The following is a 14,662-nucleotide window of genomic DNA, read 5'->3' on the forward strand; positions in this document are numbered from 1 at the left end:
CCCTCGTGGATTTCCGCCGAGGGACTTCGTCGCCGCACTCCACCACCGCCAATGCACTTGCCTTCGCTGAGGACCCACTTGACGCCTCACTCGGAACTTCGCTCGGGACTCCGCCACGCCCGCGACACTATCCCCAGAACTGAACTCTTTGCCCTGGAACCTTCGTCCAGGGACTTCGCAGCTTTATCGCCCGGAAACTCAGTCGCAGGAAAACTCCCGACTCCACTGAACTCCTGCCCTGGAACCTTCGTCCAAGGACTTCGCCACTCTGCCACACCCGCGGCACTATCGCCCCGGAAACTCTGCCTCGGGAAAGCTCCCACCTGAACTTTCTCTGACTCTCTGAGGCCGGCATCCTCATCTTATATATCAGAGACGCCATTTCTAGAATGCATGAGCATGGCTGGGGCCTGTCGTGTCATTCCGCGCCGACCCGACGGCAGGAATCTCTCGAAACACGTGTCGGCAGCTGCCAGGTGGCGTGCGGGACTCCGCAGCTATGAGGTGTAAGGTGTCTATCAGCGCCGCGCAGGGAGCGGTGGGCTGGAGGGAGGGGAAGCGGCACTCCTTGTAATCTACCGCGCGTCTCATGTTGCGGCGGCCTCATGTGATGTCAGCCAGCTGTGCACCTGCACTTGTCGTGGCCTTGCTCACGTTCATAACAATATTAATTCCTTTCTTAAGTCTTATGCTTAACGCTTTGCACGAAGCTACAGGAAGAATCATGATAAAGGCAGTTGTGGTAACTGCTAGTTTTATGTGATGATAATTATAATTTATCTATTTTGTAAGCTTGGGCTTCTTTCTCTAACCTTTTTTTCTGTTCAAGGTAAACATTGTAACACCAATAATTCATCCATGCAAATAAGTAATATTGAATAAGACAGATTACTTTTTTTTTGTGGTAATATTGCAATTCAGTTACAACTGCAAATACAAATATGAGTGCATTCTCACACACAGCTTTGCAGTAGTCTTAGGTGTTACGTTTTTTTTACATCCATTAATTTTAGTTTTAAAAGACTGCCGCACAAAAAAAGGTAAGCCATTAGTAGACAACTAAACCCACACCTGACTGTCAGCAATTCAAAAAATTTACTACTACGGGGCTCCATCTAGCCGGGGGTCTATTAGTGAGGTGAGATGATACTGCGATGCTTGCTGGTGCTTCTAGCATGGTATCACCTCTAAGAGCAAAGTTTTGAACTGGCACGCAGTCTTATCGTTGCGTAAGACAACTATGAGATGAGAGCGGTGACCATAACATTAGTATATATGGCGAATAAATGGAGATAAAGGTGTCATGCCAGTCTTCATTGATTTCAAGAATCTTTGGCTCACAATTTAATATTTTTCACTCACCGGAAAAGAACAGTGTAAAAAAAATACGGGAACAGAACTATGAGTGTCATTCTAAAAGTAAAGAATGTTTGCGTATCTAGATATTTTTTCAAGATAATAAAACAACATATTTTAAAACACATATGTTACCTTAGCTATTTTTCTACCTGGTCACCATTAATATTTAAATATTTTTCATAGTATTATCACCAGCTTTTCTATGCCTTCTGTATACTCAAGTAACCGCCAAGTTGTTGAACCAGTCATTAACATTCTCTTTCAGTTCATTGTCACGTCCATAGTGGTTCCTGGCCAAAAAATCCTTCAGTTTGGGGAAAACACTTGGGAGCCATAGGGAGGAGTTTATAAACTTACCACTGAAACTGGTGAAGCAAGTTGTTCATCAATGCAGCAACATGCGGACTTGCCTCATTATGAAGAAGCACAATAATTGTGCTCTGGGCAACAATCCGCTGCTTTTACGGTCTCCCCTCTTGGCCTGTGGTCGATGAGCAGGACATCCATTTGATCCCATGTAGCCATAACGCCATAACCTTTTTTGGTCTTATTGGGGATTGGGAATTATGCCATTCCATTGAATGGCATTTTGTTTCTGGAGTTTTATGTGGTTTCAAAACTCCTCGCCATCCTTGTACCTACTCAGAAAAGTCAGTTAGCTGCCATCCATTTTTGTGTGTGTTCATCTGTCAAAACTCGAGGAACCTACCTGGCACACAATTTTTTCTAGCCCAAATCATTACTAACAAACAATTTGATTATGAATTGTTCTTGAAATGTCAGGAAAGAAAGGACCGAGTCCATCTATAGCGAAACATCTATCCTGTTGAATTTTTTCCTCAATCCTTGATTTGAGTTTGTCAGTTACAACTGCAGGTTGGCTTGAGTGTTCTTTGTTGTGAACATTAGTTTGCCCGCTATTAAGAATGATACACCATTTTCGAACTGAAGCTTAATTCATCTCATTGTCATAAACATCAGTTAGTACATCTAAAAATTTTGATAGGGTCGACTTTTTTTCCTTTTTTTTTTTTTTTTTTTTTTGCATTCAAAAAGGGTATAACAATATGAACCTCACACTTGGCGGGATCTTTAATTTTGTCACACATTTCAGTGTCTCACTATAAACAATAAACGACCGTTGCGGCTAGCTGTTAACGTGAAGACTGGTACGAAGGAATGTTAAGGTCCATGATGCGGCGGTGGGAGAAGTGTGCAGCTCATCAAATCAAAATTTTCTTTACTTTTAGATGTTCTTTAATAATCCGACCTCAGTGTATTATTAAATACTTTTCACACATGCACTAATAGGATATCTTAAGGAGTTTTTAAATCACATTTTTTCTTAAGCTCTGCACACTGTATGTGTGTACAGGGCCCCTCAATGCCATTTAAACTTGGAACCATGCCTCCTGTCCACTGAAACTTTGTAATTCAAGGTAGGCAAGCAGTTAAGGACAGAGATTTCTTCTGAATCAGTTGTGGCATGAACATTTTATATACCTTGGTACTAATATAAAGTTATTAAATTTTTATTGAATGTGCTACATTCTTATTTTTAAGAAAAAAATATGTTGTTTCTAGATGGCTTGATTTGGTCCCATAAAGATTGAATTTGAGTTCATGCCTGATTTTGAGCAATTTATGATAAGTACATTCTGCTTGTTCAACTCTGCAATGTCCCTGATATTCTCAAAACCTAATCACTTTAAAAAAAAAAAAAAAAAAAAAAGTTCACCCCAGAAATTACTCTTCTTGATACTGAGCATTTACGGATTTTATAAAACTAAAAACTACCTTGGTATGTTTTGGTAGGTAATTACATTTGCTTATAAGTGACTATGATTAACTTGAGCGTTCTTTGTCCTGAATACTCGTTTGCCCGCTATTAAGCATGATGCACCATTTTCGAACTGAAGTTACGAAAACAAATTTTAACACTGATAAGATAACACAATTTTTGTGTTTGAAAAATACAGATTCTTAAGATGTCTATTGAGTGGATTCACGGATGTCACAAAAGGCCTATATTTATTTTATATCCTTTTAATCTTGTGGTATAAACTTATACAACAAATTAACATCCATAGTCACAATTTATTGTAAACAATTCTCCCTCATCAATGTCATACATAAAAAGCACCGACAGTAACCAAACATACTTTAGATTCTATACATATTATTTAGGTCATTTCTATATAAATTTACATGCCTTCTGCCAATGAAACTAATATTAAAGGTAAGTTTAGTATGATGCTAGGGTGAATGCAAACTGAATTTTTGTAATATGTATAGCCAATGTTACATGCAATACAATGTCATTTTCCATGCAAAAGACAAGCCATTTTTACATCAACTTCTACTATGATAACATAAGATTTGTTTTACTCAAAGTTTCTTTTTGACCTTTTAACGCTTGGGACCCTTTTGCACATTTTACTTGTCTGAAACAGTTTAGTAGATGGCCGTTTTACTAGAAGGGGTAAGATGCTCTCTGGTCCCTCGGGCCATTCCCTCGATGCTCTTCCTCTCGAGGAAGAATTGCGAGGGCAAGTCGTCTGCTGGTTGTTTCGGCACAATCATCTCTCTGCATTGTTCATAATGTTCAGTGTGTTGTGATTCTTAGGAAAATAAATAAACAATGTATCACGTTCAAATTACAATGATTATCATATATTTATATATATCATGATATTTTGAATAGTGTTTTTTGTTATCATGTAGTTATTAACTACTAAAGGTTATGTGGAGTATATTCGAATTGAGATCCTACGTTAAAAAACATACAACATAATTTAATTATGCTCTCATCATTTGTAGGAAGATATTGGTATTGCCTAAGCAGTTTCAGCTTCAGATGAACCTCCTTTCGCAATTGTATATTTCAAGATGTCTGCTTTTGTCAGGAAAAAAACAAACAAAAAAAAAAACAAGTCATTCTCTTTGCCTATATGAGAGTTAGGTATCATCTCTTTTTGACCTAGGTTCATTTGCTTCTAACTCTTAGCTACAATTCCTAGGGAGCACAAGAGATGGTGAGTAGAACAAACCTAAACATATGTGTAAAACTAAAACATTCCTATAGAGTAGTTCTACAGTGTTTCAAAAACTTTCTGTTGTATCAGATAGAAAACCATAACTTAAATCTCACTGAACTTTGACTCAAAAATTTATTAAATTTAAAAAAGGTTTTATATGGTTCTTAGTTCTTACACAATAAATGCAATGATGAAAGATAAATATTAATTAATAATTGCAATAAAAGAGTCTACATAAAGCAAGTTATAATAACCATTATTTTACAGACTGGCAAAATTATTTCAAACAACAATAACTAACTACTTTAATCTTTCTTGAACATAAAAAATATAAATGAGAAACACTAACACAAACTCCACAAACACATGTGTCTGACATGATGCAACTGAAACTGAGCAGTCAGTTGCAAATGGTTTACCGGAACTGCAGCTGTGATATGCGCAGTCCAATGGTCTCCTTGCCAACCTCTGCCACGGTGCATACTTGACATATGGTGCCCTTGAACTGCGGGAAGTAGCTGGCACCACACAAGGGACACTTCTCTTCCGCCTTGCCACGGTAGATCGGCCTGTACGTTTGGCCGCAGATTGCAAACGGGTTGTGTTCGTCGTACTGTAGCTGGTGTTCATCTGTCGGGTTCTTGTCGCATGCTTGAAGGATCTTGCGAGCCTGTTGGGAGACTTCTGGACGGGGTCCCAATTCCAGGAGGCGGCGTGCAAAGGACGCAGCTGTCTTGAAGTTCTTGAGCTTGAAGAACAGGTTGAGAGCAGTGCGCAGTGTCAAGATCTGATGGATAGGTTGCAAATTACAGTGGGTGAAATAGGCTGCCATTTCGCAAACCCTCTTCTGCTCTTCCAGCGTTGATTTCGGCAATTCTTTGCGAGCTGACTCCATGTTCAGTCCGAGTATGTACTCTCGACAGATCTGCAACAGCTGTTGTGCTTCGCTGATCTCCTGTCTCGTATCCACCACCAACAACGGGATGCTGAGCAACAGACCTCTAAGTCTGTCCACGGCTTCCCCAAACTTCCCTGCTGTCGTCAGCTGGTAGCAAAGCTGCAATCGCTGCACTAAGTCTGCCAGTTTCATGCCTACAGCTGGAAGACCGTTCCTGGGGCCAGCTTCCTTCCAGTTACGATGCGGGTACCCATACAGTGATGGTAACGAGGGCAATGCAGAGAATGACGTACGGGAACGACTGTAAGTATTCATAAACAGTGACTGGTACTGAGAGAAGTCCACCACACCAACTTGATCGTGCAAAAGTCGAAATGCTGTCTCAAAGGAGCCAGCAAGGATGTGATCCACTGGAAGTTGTGAATTGTTGGTCCAAACCTGTGACTGTGGCACACCCTTAGTTGGTGGGACAAAGTACCCTTCCTCTCCCGTGGACCCTGCCGCTCCCTCTAGCTCAGGAGGCAGCTCGAGATCCTCGTCACCTACATCCCAGCCACCTCCCTCGGCATCACCAGGTGTTAGTGTGTCTCTTTCTTCATCCCCACCCAGACCACCATCATCTTCCAAGCCGAGCTCAGCATCTGCACCCCATCCTTCAGCACTCGTATCTTCTGGAACATCTGCAGCTAGCACAGAGCTCACTGGCCCTTTTCCGCGGGCTGCCATCGCACCTTCGAAGAAACCTTTAGATACAGTTAGAAGAGGCCAGTTGCTCTCTGCTTGGCGGATGGGCACAGGAGGTTTAAGAAATACTGCATTGGGGTTCACCTCTGGGAGGCAATCCTTCTCTGGGTCGAACTGGCTTTTTAATGCCTCTGCTTCTTCAACAAGTCCATGAGTTGCAGCTGTCAAATATGCCAAGGAATTCTGGTTGCAGTTCTTCAGAATTTTTACTCTCTCTGCTACATTTCCCAAGAGCAGGGCTCCTTGATATTGTCCAGAGACATCTTTGCGTATCTCTGCAATCTTGATCATTTTGCGAAGTTTATCCAAATTGCCTGTGATGAGGTACAAAAAGGAGAGTTTATCAAAGTTTTTGGTCCGCTGGTAGCACATTTCCACCACCTGATGATTTCCTTGCATGAGCGCAGCTTGTCCAAGCCTCTCCCAGCACAATTTATCATCCAGAGCCCGAGCAGCATCCAGGGCCACATCGATATTGCCACACTCAAGTGCTAGCCCAAACCTAGTTTTCTCATCCTTCACAAAGTGCAGCGCAACTTCAGGGTACCCCTTCTTTTGCAAGTACGCAATGATAGACTGACCCACCAACCTGGCATTGCGCACCATCTGAAGAACTTCTTCATATTTGCGGTTAATGAGCGCCAACTTGAACTTGTACTCAGTGGGATCGATGTTGAGGATGCGAGGTTTGCATTCACGGTCCAAGCAGAACACTTGATTCGACTTGATGCGAGTCACATAGATTGGCAGGTCTAGGGTGCGGATAATGCCATGATCTCCATTTGAAATTGCATACTTGATGTGATTACTTGTAGTGTAAATAAACACTCCACTATCATCCCAGGTGCCCGATTTGACACGAGTGTTCTCGTGAATGGAGCAAAGCGAGTCCAAACGACGGTTGCAGATGTTGACAGTGTGCTTGGCGAGGAGAGCTACATGGGACATATCTGATGACCACACAACATATCTGCATTTTGCAATCTTCACTTGTGCCAATGTTCTTTTCTGCTGCACATCAAACAGAGTCACACCATCAGCATCACGCAGAAGCAACATTCCTGTGCCTGCATAGAATATTTCATCACAACTTGGAGTTTGGACTTTCTTGGTAACTTCATTCTTCAAATTTTTGATAACTAGAGAATGTGTGCGATCGAGGACAGCAAATCTATTCCTTGCCACCCAAATTGCAGTGATTCCTGATGATCTCTTACTCTCGGGAGAGTCTGGATTTTGACTATCAGAGTCCTTTGGAATAGCATACAAGTCATATGAACTGTTTTCTACATTTCCAGTGCGTGTACACAGGAGAACAGCATTTTCTGCTGGATTGTACGACATGCTGTACACAGGGCTACGACTACCCCCACGGAGCTGCATCACAGCTGTATCTTTAGATGTAGTCAGATCAAGCTTTCTAAGAAAACGATCCTTCACGTAGAAAAGCAAGTTGCCATGCACAGAGTATGCAGGGCGTTCTCTTTCTAGTTTGAAGATAATCATACCTGAATCATGTCCGGCAGCAAACAGATTCAGCGATGGATGAGCAGCAAGCACCCAGAATCGTTCGTGTTCACGCCTGAAGGTGTGGAGACACGTGCGCTTGGTCATGTCCCACACCCGAATGCTCTTGTCCTCAGAGTCGGACAAGATGAGCTCCTGGCGAGGGTGGAAAAGAACGCAGGAGACGTTATTGTAGTGGCCACGGCAGGTGTCCACCTCCCAAGCCTTGGCCTCGTTCATCCTCCACAGCTTGATCTGCCTGTCGTCGGCCCCTGACACGATCAGCGGCAGCGTGGGGTGGAAGCAGGCCCAGTTCACGCCCCGGTCGTGGCCCTCCAATACGTGCTTCACCACTGCATCCGCCTGGCCGAACAGGTCCGTGGCGCCGGGGTTCTTCAGGTGTTCATCCAAGCCACCCGGGCCCGGTGCCACGTTCTTCTTACGCAGCCCCGAGATGTCCCACACGCGGACCGTCTGGTCCAGCGAAGCGGACACCACGATGTCGTCTGTCACGTGGAACTGCGCGCACATCACGTAGTGGTTGTGGCCCGTGAGCACGCATATGCACGTCCTGCTCTGCCAGTTCCAGATGCGAATGGTCTGGTCATCGGAAGCGCTCAAGATCCAGGGGTACTCGTGATGGAACATGGTCGTGCGAATGTAGTCCAGGTGGCCGAGGAGAGTAAATATGCACCGGCGTTGCTTGTAATTCCATACTTTGATCTTGTAGTCGTCACCCCCAGATACGAACAACGGTTGCTGGCTGTGGAAACAAATTCCACGTACGGGTCCGTCGTGCTCGTCAAACTTATCCAATAACGTGCACATTCGATAATCCCATAGCTGGATCACACCATTGTGTAAACTTGCCAGAACCCACGGGCGTTTAGGGTGAAACGACAGACCCTTTACCCGAGCAGACTTGGTTTCAAATTTTGTTAACATTATTTCTTACACTTTCGCCCCACTCCTAAATAAATAACTTCCATAAAACCACCAACTTTAACAACTCAAGCACGGCAACAAAACAATGCCACATCAGCAAAACAAGTGCTTGATAGAAAATGTTGGCAGTATTTATTATTGATTATTATTCAGAAAATAAATGTTCTGTTAAACATCACTTGCATTCATCGTGATAATTTGAAGCAAATTATATCAATTTAATTTGATAATACAAATAAAATTAATAATTAAGTTGATCTTAATCATTTATTCTCTACAGTTGGTATGCTGCTTGTCAAATGTGATTATTGTTTCGCTACACAGGTGTGCGTTGAAACTGTTCTGTTTACGTTCTGGAAGAGTAAAAGTACTGATTAATTTTGTTGTATTACTTGTTACGATGAATGTTGTTGCAGCTGTAAAAATGTATATAACAAAAATGACAGAAGAAAGTGGCCCAGGAATGAAAGTTCTTTTAATGGATAAAAACACGGTGAGAATCGGCGAGAGGGTTACAATATAGTTTGCAAGAGTGGCCTGCAAGAAATAGTATATGGATAGACATGGGTAAAAAACGAGTGTAGTAAAATAACGGGTTACAAGTACAAGAGTATACTACTAGAGGGAAGAAGAAAGAAGTCACCAGCTAAAAATGAGGATTGCAGTGGCAGACTTCTTTTGAATTTTTGGGGAGTATGAATGACCGAAGAATTTCAGGTGGTATGGATTACCTCCCAGTTAAATGGGGAGTCAGAAATTTTTGGGGGAAAAAAATTTACTTAAACAGCTAGTATAACACATTTTTGACATCATGAAAAGGCATCAAAACTAGTTTTACCTGATCTTTAAGAAAACTAAGAAAATAAATTACATACAGCTAAGAAGCACTAAAAAAATTTTAATACATTTTTACATAAAAATATTGAACATGCTTCAAAGGTCCAGTGCGGACTTGTGTAGTTTACCTTTGGTATTGTCTACAATTTTTTTTAGTTCTTAGAGAGTTTATGGAGGATGGTGGAGGGGCAGTCACCGGGTGGAGGGGGTTGATCACCCCTACCATAGGCCTGCCATTGTCGGATTGTGGGTAGCAAGTTTAGTAAACAGCAGAGAAAGGTAAGTAGGGTGTACAGGTTATTCAGGGGAGAAAGAAGCTTACTGAAGGAGACGGCATACAGCATGCAGTGTTGGGTCTGTACACAGTGGTGTCAGAGGGAACTGGTGAAGCTACTAATAAGCGTAAGTAGGTGGTTGTAGAGTAAGTGGAGGAGACTATAAAAGTAGGAAAAGTGTGAGCATTTCATTAGTCCATTAGAACTAATGAAGTACATGGAGTGGAGATGTTTAAGGACCAGAGGCTACAGAAAGGCTAGTAAAAATTGTATCAGTGGTGTATGTGTGGTGTGGGAGGGTATAGGACTCTTAAGTGACAGGACAAAGAAAGAACTTTAAAAGAGCAGGAGAGAAAACTACAGAAAAGTTGTGCTGTGAGGAGAATAGAGAGGAAAATATCTGATGCTATTAAGAGTTCTTGGATGAAAAGAGAATGTTACAGAAATTTAATTGACTATTACGCTTGCAATTGGGCTTTCACGCGGTGGCAAGGAGTCCTCCCTTTTCGCTCACTTCCCCTCCCCCTTAGTATTCTCCTCAGATCCTTTGCTTCTTTCACCCCTACCATCTCTTCAACCCATTCCACTCCCTTCCTGTCCTGCCAAGAAAAGTGTTCCTACCCCTTTCTGTTCGCCTGCAGTCGGGACAGTTCAGGACATGAAAATTTCAATTTTCCTACATTCAAAGTAATTTAGTAGTGAAATGTAATAGATAAAATTTAATTTAAATAGCAGTGACAAAAATATAATGTGGCTATTTATCGAGAATAGTGACATGCAGTAAAAATACATTTAAAAAAAAAATATATATATATATATATATATATATGTATATATAAAAATGTTTATTAATCTTTGTGAGTTGCATTATGAAGCAGTCACTAGTTTTGAAATATTAAATAAATAAGTCAGTTTTAAAATATCCATATTTTACACTGTTAAAAAAAATTGTATAATTTATTGTTAAATATAAACATTTGTTGTAATATATAGTATGCAATTTGGTTAATTTTACGGAGGTACAGTATTTCTTTTTTTGTCACGTCTGTTATTCGGTTTCCCACAGTCGTACGGAGCTAGTGATGAGGGCATATCCTTATACCTACTGATTTTTACGGAGCAAGGTGGCGCAGTAGTAAGACTGTATTTGCATTATGCTGGTATGGTTCCTTCTCATAATATTCCTGCTTTGTTGTTGTTTCTTAATCGTCTCTAACGATCTGGCTGTCGATTAGACTTTAAACCATAATAAAATAACAAAATCTACTGCTTGATATTATGTGCCATTTTTTACTTCGATGGCCATGGTAGGTTAGGTTGGCTGTGATCCCAGATCAGATGAGTTATTTACAATATGGGATAAAATAAAGCACTCGTTCAGAAGTACCCTCCGAGCTTGCTTCGCTCTTGATTTGTGATATTGTGGGTGCAAATTTTGCCATAACAGTTTAAAAATAGCATATTTTATTCTAAAGAGAAAAAAATTGGATTCATAACCTACACATACCACTTATATTTTAAAGTCAAAACTGGTATATCCTGCTGTCAAACACATCCAAATATAGCATACATTTTGTTACGAGTGGGGAAAACTGGTTTGTAAGGATAGCCCAATTAATTTTATACAGTTTTATTTGCTCTTAATATTTACATTACTAATTAAATCACAACACTTAAAGTATGTTCACAAATCACTAAATATCTGTCCAGTCCACAGTTCACACTCCTCACTGGAGCTAGGCTCAACAGTGGTTCACCCCTTATCTCGCACCTGTCCACACATGTAGTCTCGCGCCACTCGGTCACACACGCACAGTCCTATCGCTCTGCATCTGCGCCGCTCGCTGAACTTTCACTTCACTCAACTCGCCTGTTGGAACTCACGCGGAGGCCGGCGTCGCCTCTTTTATACCCGTTGGACATTTTTCTGGAACTGACTGGCGTGGTTGTGATGTGTCACATCTTCCTGGGCCAAACCGACAATCGAAGCATCCAGAACAATGGTGCTTATTCACGCCACTCCACGCGGCGGTCTCAGCAAGCCCGTGGAATTCTCAGGCCGCTAACAGTGCCCAGGAAGGAGGGCACGGGGGTGGGGATGTGGTGAGGTCGGCCCACTCTAATGAAGGTACGCATGCATGTCGTCAGTGGCCGTGTGGGCCCGCCAGGCTTCCTGGGTATCTGGGACACGTCGCAGCCCTGTCTCCCGCGTTCGTAAGAATATCTTTCTGTATGTACATTTCCCCCCTTTTTTTACAAAATAATAAAAGTATTTTGTTGCAATTAAATTCAGCTTCAAATATTAATTATTAATAGGATACACATTTTTTTCTATGTTTATATTTTGTAGGTTATAGAGAATTACTATTTTAATTATATTTTTATCAAACAACTTTCAAAATTGATTTTTTATATATGTACCTCAGTATTTATTTTTTGCAAAAATTTCTACATATTGAATTAGTAAACCTTATTTGGAATTTTTTTTTGATTTATTGAGACATTTTTTTATATTTTATCAGTTACAGGCAAGGGCAGATCCAGAATTTTTTTCTAGGGGGGGGGGGGGAACTTGCCTATGGTTACATGTTTGCATATGCTATGTGCCAAAGAAAGCTATGTACATACATACATACATACACCAATTGGAGGTTGTAAATCCATCTTTAGAATAGCTGCTAATCAGGACTTTGGATTTTGGTTGTTTGATATTTAATCTATTTTGGCCTTTAGGGTTAGTGAATATTGTAACATATAGCATGACCTTATTAAGGCTCTGTCAACAAGAGGGGAGTAGTAAACCTCATGAAAGTTAGCTAAGAGAATACAATGAGTTAGGAAGAGTTTCGAAAGATATCTTTCATAAGAAAAAATTAAGAAGTTGTAATGAAATTGTACTGTATTTTGTCAATAGACAATTTAATAAGTGTAATTTTTTTTTGATAACACCAGTTATACTCTTTTATTATAAATTACAGCATTATTCTATGATTGTCCATAAAATCTCTGTGGAAACTTGTATGATGAAATGTTAGTTTTAAAACAAGGGCAGGAAAAAAAATAATGAATGTGATTATTAAGAACAGGGAGTTTTGGAACATATATTGAATTCAGAAGGCTGAAAAGGACGGTCAATTTTAATGTGATAATATATTTTATTAATTAAAGTCCTACACCGAATTCAAAGGAATATCTACGGATCAAGATTGAAGAATGTGAATTTAACACTTGTAAAAAAAAACATTAATAGACGATTAGCTAGATTAAGATTTGCTGCTTTTAAAATAACTCTTAACGTATACTACTACAGGACTGAATCATCATTCTTCGAGTTAATCAGTTTCTGTTCACTGCTATGAAAGACTACATTAATTAATATTTTGAAGATTTTGTTTTGATTGGATATTTCTACAATTGTATGTATGGTGATGATGTGTTGTTGCTTCAGGTATATGTGTGTTTAGTTAGTAATAGATTAATATTGAGAAATAGGTTAGTTGTATCCAAAATTCTTCATATTATCATTGATTTCTGTTAAAGTTTGTATAAATTCCTAATTAAAATTTAACTTTGATTAACTTTGAATATTGCAAACTATTCCTGATAATCTTAGTATTTTCCCTCAGAAGTCCTGACCATTTTTGTTTAATTAGTCTTAGTGCTATTTTAAATGAGCTAACTTTGTTTACTGAGGTTATGGCAAATTTAATTTTTTTTTTTTAATTTTCGTATTATTTAACTACAAGCATTAATTTTGGATACAAGTAATTAATTAGTTGTAAATTGCTTAACATTTAATTATTTTTCTTGAAATATTTTCCTTTTTAATATTACATTATTTAATTGGAATATTTTGGTATATACAACTAAATTAATTTGGCGCTCATTTCAGTTAAGTGGTTATATTGCCTGAACAGTAATTTTAGATCAGTACTCTTTTACCTTACTGGGCATTTTGGTTATTGAGACACATACAGAAAGATACCTCTTAGTTATTAAAGTGTAATATAAAAAAAAAATTGAAATATCATTATATATGAAAAATAAGAATTTCAAAGTTTTAGAACATATTATGTGAGATTGTAATCCATATCAGTTTTTGTTTTAAAGATTTTTTCCTCAAACATTCTTTTGATATTTTGATATAATATGCAAAAAAAAACCTTGTAGCTCGAGCTTTAAAAATTAATGACACACTCTAATGTCTTTTTCAAATTTTTATTTTTTGGTCCAATTTTAATTATATTTTTATTATTAGAAATTAGTCAGAAATTTGATAATCTTATTCTTTTGTAGCCCTGTTTTAGTTTTCTGTATTCTGTGGGAGTGATTTATGTTGTTGCACTCTCACGGTTGTAGTTCTTTCATGTAATGTCACAATAGCAGAATTGTTATAGTTTGCTTGTTTGTTCTCTGCTTTGTCCAGACAAGTATCGTGAGTATGGTATATGGCCAGTCTGAAATTCTGCAGAAAGAAGTTTATTTGTTTGAACGTATAGACTCTGGAGGACAGCAGGAACCAATGAGACATTTGAAGTGCATAACATTCATTCGGCCAACAAAGGAAAATATAGCACTACTCTCAAGAGAGTTGCGATATCCTCGTTATGGAATGTATTATATATGTGAGTTTTAAACAAATTTACTTCCTGCATTGCACATTTCTTAGCAGTTCTGTAGACAAGGAATTTATTTAGCCTTTATAACTGAAATCCTATTTATGAGTAGATATAATTTTTTCTTACATGTGTGTGTGTGTCTATACAGTAGAACTCCAATTATCCGAATTAATGGGGACCGGGACCCATTCGGATAATCAAATATTCGGATAATCGGATTTTTTTTAAAAAAATTGCCATTGGAGAGAATAAAAGCTACGTTTTGATATTGCACTATTTTTTTATTGAATTAAATGAAAGAAACATGAAATTTTCACATGTTTTAAATATAAATAAAATGTACTTATGTACAAGTTTAGAAATAAAAATCATTGTTTTTTAAACATCTCCGTCAATGTAAGCTGTTTTGCTGTCTTCAACCGTTTTCGGGCAGCCAGGTCA

General features: G+C 39.3%; 2 protein-coding genes across 5 annotated transcripts in view; one reads left to right on the plus strand and one right to left on the minus strand.

Annotated features, from left to right (window-relative positions):
* Positions 1–3,389: 3,389 nt before the first annotated feature.
* LOC134536045 (coatomer subunit alpha) lies at positions 3,390–8,490 on the minus strand. The gene has a single exon (XM_063375572.1). It carries the CDS (start codon positions 8,488–8,490, stop codon positions 4,813–4,815), a length of 3,678 nt encoding a protein of 1,225 aa, XP_063231642.1. The 3' UTR covers positions 3,390–4,812.
* An 80-nt stretch (positions 8,491–8,570) lies between these two features.
* The window catches only part of LOC134536052 (vacuolar protein sorting-associated protein 45), a 31,725-nt gene continuing 25,633 nt past the window's right edge, over positions 8,571–14,662 (plus strand). For 2 of the 4 annotated variants that reach the window (XM_063375590.1, XM_063375583.1), the window contains exons 1-2: positions 8,571–8,983; positions 14,029–14,227. In XM_063375590.1, coding sequence (XP_063231660.1) covers positions 8,891–8,983; positions 14,029–14,227 — 292 coding nt within the window. In that variant the 5' untranslated portion in view covers positions 8,571–8,890. Of the gene's footprint in view, positions 9,211–14,028; positions 14,228–14,662 lie in introns of all 4 variants that reach the window. The other 2 variants (XM_063375598.1, XM_063375605.1) reach the window with 2 other exon arrangements.

The sequence above is a fragment of the Bacillus rossius genome, chromosome 1 (assembly GCF_032445375.1).
Source record: "Bacillus rossius redtenbacheri isolate Brsri chromosome 1, Brsri_v3, whole genome shotgun sequence".
In the NCBI taxonomy this organism is placed as follows: Eukaryota; Metazoa; Arthropoda; class Insecta; order Phasmatodea; family Bacillidae; genus Bacillus; species Bacillus rossius.

Excerpts from the sequence above, each read along its gene's own strand:
- LOC134536045 (XM_063375572.1), bottom strand. The coding sequence starts at position 8,490 with ATGTTAACAAAATTTGAAACCAAGTCTGCTCGGGTAAAGGGTCTGTCG.